The following is a 10,217-nucleotide window of genomic DNA, read 5'->3' on the forward strand; positions in this document are numbered from 1 at the left end:
TGATGCAGGTGCACGCGCATCAGGTACACCGAATGCGTGTAATGGCAATGAGATGCAGGTGTTCTGAGGAAGGTCGTCCGGCTAGGTACACTAGTGGAGGAGAGTCTTGAACCCCGTCTGTGCATAGTTCGTGATCCTCTATAAAACCAGCTTTTGTTGATCTGCAATCTTGCAGGACTTTCTCTCTCTCTCTCTTTTTTTAAAACTTTTAATTTTTTTTTTTGTTTTGATAAAACCATTAAAAAGCTAATTTAAATAAAATGTAATGCACAAGTTTCCTGATCGAGCAGGCAGGGAGCACAATGTTCATATATATTTTTAAAACATACTTGAGGGTATGTTACTCCATTGTCTTTCTTCCTTGCAAAACAATCAAAACATTGATCATTTTTAAAACATAAAGCAATTTTTAATATATAAAGCACTCTTCAAACATCTATTTCTTTTGAGTCCATTATTTGGTAAATATGTAACTGCTACACATTAGAGATTAGGTATTTTTCTTCTTTGTGTGTTTTTTTTTTCTTTTTTCTTTTTTTCTTTTTTTTTTCTTTTTGTGTTTTTTTTGTTTGTTTGTTTTTGTTTTTGTTATTTTTTTAGTAACATCTTCAGTGCTAGGAGTTGGGTTTAAAAATACATGAAATGGTGTGGAGCTGCCCTCGGGAGCCCTGGCTTTCCTGAGAGCGCGTCCGGCATGTGCAAGACAGTGACCGCGACGCCTCGCCACCCCGACGGAGGGCGGGGGGTCGGCAGCCCACGACGGCGAGGGAACAACACTGACCAGTCCCAGAGCTCTGAAGTAGCGCATCTGCATTTGAAAATAGGTTTCTTTACGACAGAAGTCTTTTTTTTTTCTTTTTTCTTTTTTTAATTCCTTTTTAAACTTTTATTTTTAAAGTCTGAAGGAGAAAAAAAGGTCTGTAAACAGGTGGGAGCCCCAACCATGGGCTCCTCCAAAAGCAGCCCCAAGCCAGGTCCAAGTGCTTGTCCCCGTCCCTCGCGGAACCACCCTCCTTCACAAGTACGTATGGCCACAGTTCGACAACAGCTCTGCTCTTGAACTTCATACTCCACGTGGAGAGACGGTGCAGCACTCTGGCAATAGTCTTCTTGCATTAGTCCACGGTACAAGCTGCTCAAGGTAGGTACACACGTTACTTCTCCAGAGACACACACGGTCATTTTTAACGCAGTAACAGAGTCCTTGAGTAAACATTTACACGTGAATTGTCACCAGCCCCGTCCTGTGAATCTGTCACGTATGGGATTAGCTGAAGGGAGGGCAAGGACACTCAGTGCAAAGTTAGAAGCTAACAACAGCAAACGTCTGACCAAGGAGCCACAAAGAAAAAAAGCGTATACTGAATACAAGGGAAAACCCACAGTCAAATCCCTCACACACACAGAAACCGCGCGCACGGTGCCGGAGCACACACGGGCGCACGCGCACACACGCACACACACACACACAGAGGCTATGAACTGAGAGATTTTCCTAGAGCCTGTTTCTGTGTACTGACGCCAACCTGGAAGTGTAGAGTCAGCAATGTTCACATTTCATTATTGGCCTACTGGATTCAAGTATTTGTGTGTTTGATATGTCTTTTTTTTTTTTAACTTTTAAAAAATATTTTTTGGGATAAAAAATGACATGAAAACTAATGAAACAAGGGTAATGTGCATAGGCGGCGCGGGGGCAGCGGGCGGGCGGCCGGCGCGTCCTGGCCCTGCCGCCTCTGGTCATGTGCATAATCGTCACAGGCTCGTCTTCGTTAGGCTTCACGTCTCCCTCCCTCCCCCCACGATAAAATAACCCTTTCCGGCCCACGATCTGAAAAGTGCCCTTCATGATAGAACTACTCTAAGCAGCTTTAATACGTAAAACCCAATGACGACACACCGAAAACGTAAGACAACACAAAATAAAAAGCTATGAGGAACGTCCTGTCGTTAGCATGTGACACTGACCGGACGCAGCCCGCACTGTCTTGGAAACAGTTCGCAAGGGCTGGCCGAGTTCGTCTCAGTCCTAGACAGAGGTACTCAGAGGGCGGCCGCTGGCAGGCGTGAGGGCCAGCCGTCCCCGGCGCCTAGATGGACTCCCCGCTGAGCAGGTCTCCGGGCAGCAGGGTGTTCAGCGGGGTGGGGCTTCCGATCACCCTGCCATCGTCGGCGCTGGGCGGGCCCCACAGGCTGCTGGAGTACTGGGGCACCCCACCCCACAGCAGCTCGCTGTTCCCCTTGGCCCCCAGGCATGGGGCGTTCCAGTGGCCGGCATCGCTGCGCACCAGGCCGTGGGAGCTGCCCGAGGCGCCCAGCCGCGGCTGGCTGGTCCCGCCGCTGGACTGCCAGCTGGAGGTGGTTGGCAGTGCTTGGCCTTGCGCTAGGAATCGATTGACTTCCTCTTCGCCGGCGAACTCGGCCAGGATGGTGGTGTTTCCCAGAACACACCTACAACAGCAGAGCAGGCAGGTGAGCAGAGCAGCCGCAGCCGGCCCAGGCTGCCTCCCTGCGCCCGTCCTCCCTCCCTTTCTGCTTGGGGCCTGGCTACACCGCAGCCCACAGTGATGGGCCCACAGGAGTGTGCCACCTTGCCCAGCTTGGCTTTCTCTGGTTCTGTGATGGGAAAGGTGTGGCTGCAGGGTGCACTTCTCAGGCCGCCCAAAACAGTGCCGGCGCTTCCTGAATTGCTGCTCCGTCTCTAAGCCCAGGACAGGACTGTCCTCACCGTAATGTCCACAGGCCTGGCAGCCAGGGTGTCCCGGTGCACTGAGTACATTTTAAAATGTGCGAACGTGCCAGTGGATGTGAGGATCGTTTAAGATTGGTATAATTCCCATCCTGGGTTAAAAATACGAAGATGGGCGGGAACCAGCAGTTAGCGTAATGGCTATGTCGCTGGACTCCCACGTAGTCGACCGCGGTTCGCGTCCTGGACCCGGTGGCTTAAAACTCACGCCGGGCGCGTGTGCGTGCGTGCCCAAGATCCCGAGAGGAGAATGGAGGAGAAGGGATTGCGGCGTGACCATCCCCCCTGGGGGGTGATTTCTCGCTTTCTGTCTCTATGTCTCTCTCTGTCTGTCTGGCGAGCGCACGCATCCTATAGCAAAAAAAATCTCTCCAAAAAAAAAAAAAGAAAACGAAGATGGGGCCAGCAGGTGGCATGGAGGGGAAGGTGGCTGTATCCCCCACGGTCAATCCAGCGGCTAGGAAATCATGCTGGGCGCATGTGCGTGTGTCCAGAATCCCAAGAGGAGAATGGAGGAGAAAGAATTATGGCGTGGCCATCCTCCTGGGGGGCAACTTCTCACTCTCCCTTTCTGCTCTCGATACATTTCTAGGTCTTGTATCACCAGGGCTACAGAGCGGGTTTACTCACTCTTTCGACAGTGCCCCTTTGTCAGGGAGAGGGCCTGCTGTCAGAACTCTGTGCGCCCCTGTGGGAACGAGCCACTCGCCAGGATTGCACCCTGCTGGAGGCGGCTTGCTTTCTTTTTTTGGAGAGGTTTTGTGCTATAGGGCTTGTGCGCTCGCCAGACAGAGAGACAGAAAGCAAGAAATCACTCCCTAGGGGGGATGGTCACGCCGCAATCCCTTCTCCTCCATTCTCCTCTCGGGATCTTGGGCATGCACGCACACGCGCCCGGCGTGAGTTTAAGCCACCGGGTCCAGGACTTGAACTGTGGTCGACTACATGGGAGTCCAGCGACATAGCCATTATGCCAACTGCTGGTCCCTGGAGGCGGCTTTCTTTCTGTCCCTGGGCTCTGTGTGGACTGAGAGCCCTTCCCTAGTAGAGGGTGTAGCCAAGAAACTCAGCAGAAGCAGACATGTCATGAGACACTGTTAGGAGCTGAACTATGTTCCCCACCGAGTTCACACACTGAAACCCTGATTCCTGGAACCTCCGCGTGTGACAGGGACGGGCATGCATGAGAGATGGCTGCCCTGGGCAGGCACGGGGAGGGAGTGGCCTACAGCCAAGGACAGTCCCAGAGAAACCAGCCCTGCCCCTGGGCCCTGGGCCCTGGGCCCTGGGCCCTGGCTCTAGGACCGGGAGGAGGCAGACGCCTGTTGTTCAGGCCCCAGCCTGGGCCCGGCCACGGTCACGGCAGCCTGCAGCTCACACCACACCCCGGCCCTGCAACATCAGAGCCCTCAGCTGCTCGGTGCTGTGGGAAACATACATGTGCAGAGACTTCTGGGCCTTGGCGGCCTCCTCCTTGGAGCTGTACCGGACCACGGCGTTGCCCTGGGTCAGATTCAGGTGGAAGGTGACGAGAGGCCCATGCTGCAAACACAGCGTGCGCAGGGTGGAGCCGTCGATCTGGCGAGGAAGCACAAGGGCAGGCGCGTTCTCCTGGGAGCTCCCACTAACTCCTCCGGAGGGCATGCAGGCGGCTGCACCCAACGCCAGGCACGGGCCTCGCCTCAGAACACACGTGTGTTAAAATGAGTCTTCCACCTCCGGGCCAGGTGGCAGCTGTAGTCTGAGCGACTTCAGCTACATCTAGGAGTGGGGCGGAAACCCACGTGGCACCTGCTCTCCTCCCCCCGCATGGCATGCAAAGCCCCGGGAGTGCAAGGGCACCAGGTCCTGGCCGGGGCAGGGCTGCGCAGGCGGGTGTGGCCAAGGCCCAGGAGTGACCACTGTCGGCCGCTCACTCCTGCAGTTAAACAAGCAATTCTGCTTACAAAAGTTCATTTTTCAGCCTCAGAAGGGAAAGTAAACCGCTCACCAAGAACGTGGTTACCTGAAGCCCCCAGGCCGCCTGCTCACTGCTGCCTGAACCCGATTCTAGCACTCCTTTATTGTTCTGTGTGCCCGGTGTCACCCCCGGACCCGGGACGAGGGCATCTGCCACTCGTCTGCACCAGGGGCACCGCGGGGCCCTCCTCTCCCACGCTGGCGCCTGTACCTGGGGCGTGAGGTTGCGAAGAACGAGCCAGCTGCTAGTTCTTCCTGAGGTGTCGGCGCTCCAGGCAGAACCTGCACAAGCCCGGGGGAAGAAGCCGGTTGGCAAGGCGTCAGGCGCTCAGCCTCTCCCCATCTGGCCTCACCCAACCCTGGCAGCATGGACTCGCATGTGCTCTTGGGCACCCTCTTTACTTGTGCAAACTCCTGCTCTATTCTGATAAGGCAGACTTGCAGCGTGCCTACAGAACCCCCACCCTCTGCCCAGGAAAGCCCTGGCCTCCGGGGTATCCTGCCAGCCAGGGAGGCCTGTGCTTTCCTGGATGTGCAGAGGGATAGATGGGATGAGAGATGTGTGTATGGCCTGGAAGGCTCCGGCCTCTGCTTGTGCCCACCCCAGTCCCCACTGAGAACCAACTATAAAGCAAGCCCACGAGGGCTACTATTAAAAGGTGGACACAGCTATTATTTTTTGTTTTTGGCCACAGGTGTGTGCATTCGCTGGAGACAGAGACAGACAGAAATCACCACCTGGAGGGGATGGCCACAGCTCAGTCCTTTCTCTTCCACTCTCCTCCTGGGATTCTGGGAACACATGCCTGGTGTGAGTTTCAAGCCAGAGAGTGTGGGATGTGAACCATGGCTGGCCATGTGGGAGTCCAGTGCCTTACTGTCATGACCTCTGCTGGCCCCTACAGTTATTTTCAAACTAACTGCAGTGACTTCAATCCCTAGCGCATCTCTTTCATCCCTGGGGCTCGTTCTGCACCCCTGGGAACTGCCTGTAGGTGGCAATGCGATGGCAGCTTGTTCTGTCTCTGGCTTGGAAAGCCATGCCTTCCAGCGGGACACTGTGGAGAAGCAAGTGCAAAAGTAGAACTGAGACTCTGGACTTGCCTGACGAGGGTGGGAAGCCTAGACCAGCTGGGTGGGCCTTCCCCAGGGCCCAGCACCTGGCTGCAGCACTAGGGGGCTTGGCTGGCCAGCTTGCGCCCACTGTGGGGTTGGGATGCCGGGACCTGCCTGCTGCGCAGCCAGAGCAGGGCTGTGGGTCGCCGCACCAACGCTGACACTGAAAACACCTGCTCTCCTCGCCAGGGCCCTGGAAGCCTAGCGCGGCCTGGGCCCCTCCTAACCCCTTCTGGGCTCCAGGGACGGAGGCAGGGTGAAAGGGGAGACGCATGACAAAATGATAAGCAGAGCAGGTACAGGGCACCCCTCCCCGATCTGACACAAGGGATGCGGGGCTTACCCGAGGAATAGGAGCTGGTCCAGCCGAGGGGGCTGGCGCCCCAGGTGGAGGAAGGCTTGGGATTGGTTAACCCTGGAGGTGGCCTCGTGGGTGCAGTGGTGTTTCTGGGCACCTTCCACAGTTCATGAGACAGAGAGGCTTGAGTGTGGGAGGCTGGGCCAGAGGACCACGTTGATTTAATATCTGACAGTTTACCTAGAAAGGCAGAGAAACAGCACGTGCATTCTCGAGACGGAGGACAGCCCAGCTGTGTGGCGAGCCCTGCGGCCTGTGTGATGGGATGAGACCCGGCCCGAGGCTGCAGGTACCAGCTGTCGTGATCTCTGCTCTGCGACAGTCTGTGAGTGTCCCGTCTGGGCCCTGCCAGTACTTCGGACACTTTGCCCACTTAGCAGATGCACCAGACACCGATTTGCCACCAAGAAGTCACGTGTGGAGCTCGGGGTCAAAGCTAACGCCCGGCAGAGCCTGCGGGGACGTAGGAGGTAAGACCACGGTCAGGGCCAGAGCGCACACACATGCTTTTCTGCGTCTCGCTCTGGTCAGCACACTAGTGCCCGAGGGATGCTCGTCTTCCAACGTGTCTGGGGACACGCTCTGCGCGGTACGCTCCGTGAGGGCGGCCCAGCCACCAGTGCACGGCACCTGCAGCTGGGCACGCAACGTTTAAGGCTCTTAGGAGAAAGAATGATCTCAGCAGCGACATGAGCCCTCCTCCTGTGGGCCCCAGGGTCATCGGGGTGAGTGGACAGCTTCCACTGGCCCCACCAGCCCAGCACAGGTGAGGCAGATGAGGGCAGAGACGTGCCCAGCCCGTCACAGACAGCATCGTGGGGACCGGGCCAGCAGACGCGAGCCCACGCACACCTGTGTGCTCCCTGGCATTCACTGCAGTCTCCTAACAAACAAGTGCTAGCTTTTATGACAGAAACAAAAACACCACAAAAATGGCCTAAGATAACTGGAAGATGATTTTACTTATGCTAAGTAATCGTAAAAGTATTGAAGATACCACAGGTTGAAATATGCTCCCTTTTATTTATTTATTTATTTTTAAAGAGGCTTTTGATACGGGTTGTGTGGGCTTGCTAGAGAGAGAGAGAGAGACTAAGAGATAGCAAGCGAGAAATCATCCCCAGGGAGGATGGTCACGCCACAATCCCTTCTCCAGTCTCCTCTTGGGATTTTGGATACGCACGCACACATGCCCAGCGTGAGTTGTTTTGTTTTGTTTTGTGGAGAGGTTTTTGCTATAGGGTGCATGCGCTCGCCAGACAGAGAGAGACAGAGAGACAGACAGAAAGCGAGAAATCACTCTAGGGATGGCCACGCCATAATCTCTTCTCTTCCGTTCTCCTCTCAGGATCTTGGGTACGCACGCACACGCGCCCGGCGTGAGTTTTAAGCCACCGGGTCCAGGACGTGAACCGCGGTCGACTACGTGGGAGTCCAGCGACATAGCCATTACGCCAACCGCTGGTCCCTGCCCAGCCTGAGTTTTAAGCTGCCAGGTCCAGGACTCAACTCATGGTCAATTGTATGAGTCCAGCGACATAACCATTAAGCCATCTGCTGGTCCCAATATGCTCCCCTTTATAAACATCAAAAAGAACAAAAAAGCTTTTTTTGTTTGTTTGTTTTGTTCTAAGTTTTTTGCTTTAGGGAACAAGTGCTTGCCAGAGAGACAGGGAGAAAGAGAGGCAGGTAAGAAACCATTCCCAGGGAGGACTGTGCCCGTCCCTTCTCTGCCTGTCTCCTCTTCCAATTGTTGGTTATACATATACATGCGCCCAGCATGATTTTCAAGCCACCGGGTCTGGGACTTAAACCACACTGCTGGCCATGTAGGATCCAGCACTTTAATGGCCATGCCACCTGCTGGCCCTGCTTTTTGTCTTTAATAGGATACTCAACTACATCATGACTTTCTCCACTAGGTACTGGCATTAACAGAATCCTTGTAGCATTTACTATAGGAAATGTGCTGAAGAGACAGAGACAGAAAGCGAGAAATCACCCCTTGGGGGATGGCCACGCCATAGTCCCTTCTCCTCCGTTCTCCTCTCAGGATCTTGGGCACACGCCCACACGTGCCAGATGTGAGTCTTAAGTCCCCAGGTACGGGACTTGAACTGCGGTGGCCTATGTGGGAGTCGTCATAAGCATTATGCCATCTGCTGGTTCCTACTTCTTTTATTTTTTTAAAAAAAGAGGATGAGAACGTTTGATGGAATACAGAAACACGCTGAAAGACATTTACGAACAATAACCCCCACGTCTATGGGTTTCACACACACACACAAATCTCCTAGACACTGTGTTCGTACGTGTGCCCACGTCTCTTTGTAACCCTGCCTTACAAATGTCAGCTCAGGCCCGGCTGGGGCAGTCTACATGGGACGCTGCTGCTTGGCAGGCTGAGGCCACATGGGAGGCCTGGGTTTGATTCCTTGTTCATCCTGAAAGGCCAGGTACAGTGACAAGTATTTCCAGTCTCAGCTACTCAGGAGGCTGAGGCGGGAGCTCTCGGCATAGCAAAGCCCTGTCTAAAACCGGTCCACATACACATGTGCATGAGCGCACGCACACACGTTTGCACACACACACTTCAGATGAAAATTCTGAGGTATTTTTTAATGACAAATAATTTTCAGTTCTCCTCCAAGCCTAGAAGAAATTTTGTGTTTGTAAGACTTTATGGGCAACAGCAATGTGGGGCAGTTCGGACAGCACGTGGGCCCGAGACACGGAGAGCAGTGCACACGGCGCTGGGAGTTATGACGGGGACCTGCTACAGTTTCCTTTTTCCCTTGCAGCAAATTGCAAGCAGGTGCCTGCCTCTAAGCTGGCAGAGGCTTGGGAGTCCCTGGGGAGAACGGAGGCAAGAAGAAAGTGCACCCCAACTTTCATGTGACCAAGGCCTACCAGGGGGACAGGACCACGGCCTCCCCACGTGTGAAGCAGTGTGCCCTGGCGGCCAAGCCCATTCCCACTCCCCGTACACCACAGTCTCCCAGCTCAGGCAGAGGGCGTGCAGACCAGCGGGGAAAGCTGGGGCCTGCAAAGCACTGTTGGGGAAAGAAAGAAAATGCTACCTGCAAGTGGAGAGGCCAGGAGCGTACCTGCAGCACCGGGTGCGGGTGCAATGCTGCTGAAAGGGCCACTGGAGCCGGGGGCACCGAGCGGCCAGGCACTCGAGGAAGGCAGCGTGGCATTCTGAGATGATGGTGGGGAGGACCCTGCGGGACCAAACACGGCACTGAGCTCGGTGGGCGGCTGGCGGGTGGCGGCTCTAACGGGGGTGCAGGGACCTTAGCGACCCACAGTGAATTCCCTCCTAGACTGTCACTGCTGAAGCCCAAGCAGAATGCGTGATCCGGGAAGGAAGGCAGAGTTGTGGCCCCTACTCTGAGTCCCCACGGCCACCGAGGGAGGGTGGGAAGACCAGGCCAGGAAGCAGCAGGGCATTCTGAGAAAGGGCCTGAGGTCACCAGAGAAGGGAGCCATCGCCATGGAGCTTAGAAGAGCAGGCCCGGGCTGTAAGGGTAACCTTTTTTCCCTTCCGCATCAGATACGAGTGAAATACAGCGCGATCCTCATCCTTTCACGGCTCAAACAACAGCCATGAAGTTGCCAAGCAAACCACAGCTTTCTGTCATAAACTGGGCCCTAAGATCTGTCATAAACTGGGCCCTAAGAGCAGAACACCACGTCACACGTGGTGTGGCGGCTGAGGGACGGGGCCCACATGGCTGACTGCATGGTTTGAGTCCAGGACCTGTTGGCTTAAAAATCATGCTGAGCATATGTTTATGTCCAAAATCCCAGGAGGAGGAGGGGATGAAGAGGGGATTGTGGCGTGGCCATCCCCCGGAGGGTGCTTTCTCACTCCCCTCTCTCCAGCAAGAGCACTTTCCCTGCCGCAGGCACTCCCTGGTGCCCACCTGCCCCTGACCAAAATGCAGGCCCTGTCCTGCTACCTGCCTGTGGGACCCCCAGAACGCAGACCCCATGCTGAGAAGGCCCCGCCCCTGCCGGGGGGGGGGGGGG

The 10,217-nt window shown here is 55.1% G+C and overlaps 1 protein-coding gene across 4 annotated transcripts in view; it reads right to left on the reverse strand.

Annotated features, from left to right (window-relative positions):
* The window catches only part of TNRC6C (trinucleotide repeat containing adaptor 6C), a 158,474-nt gene continuing 148,257 nt past the window's right edge, over positions 1-10,217 (reverse strand). The window contains exons 15-19 of one of the 4 annotated variants that reach the window (XM_006145714.3): positions 9,290-9,406; positions 6,168-6,362; positions 4,920-4,990; positions 4,188-4,327; positions 1-2,451 (exon numbers count right to left, since the gene is read on the reverse strand). In XM_006145714.3, the coding sequence (XP_006145776.1) occupies positions 2,091-2,451; positions 4,188-4,327; positions 4,920-4,990; positions 6,168-6,362; positions 9,290-9,406 (884 nt within the window). In that variant the 3' untranslated portion in view covers positions 1-2,090. Of the gene's footprint in view, positions 2,452-4,187; positions 4,328-4,919; positions 4,991-6,167; positions 6,363-7,831; positions 9,034-9,289; positions 9,407-10,217 lie in introns of those variants that run through there. The other 3 variants (XM_006145713.3, XM_006145716.3, XM_006145715.3) reach the window with 3 other exon arrangements.

This window comes from Tupaia chinensis, unplaced genomic scaffold (genome assembly GCF_000334495.1).
Source record: "Tupaia chinensis unplaced genomic scaffold, TupChi_1.0 Scaffold000159_1, whole genome shotgun sequence".
Taxonomy (NCBI): Eukaryota; Metazoa; Chordata; class Mammalia; order Scandentia; family Tupaiidae; genus Tupaia; species Tupaia belangeri.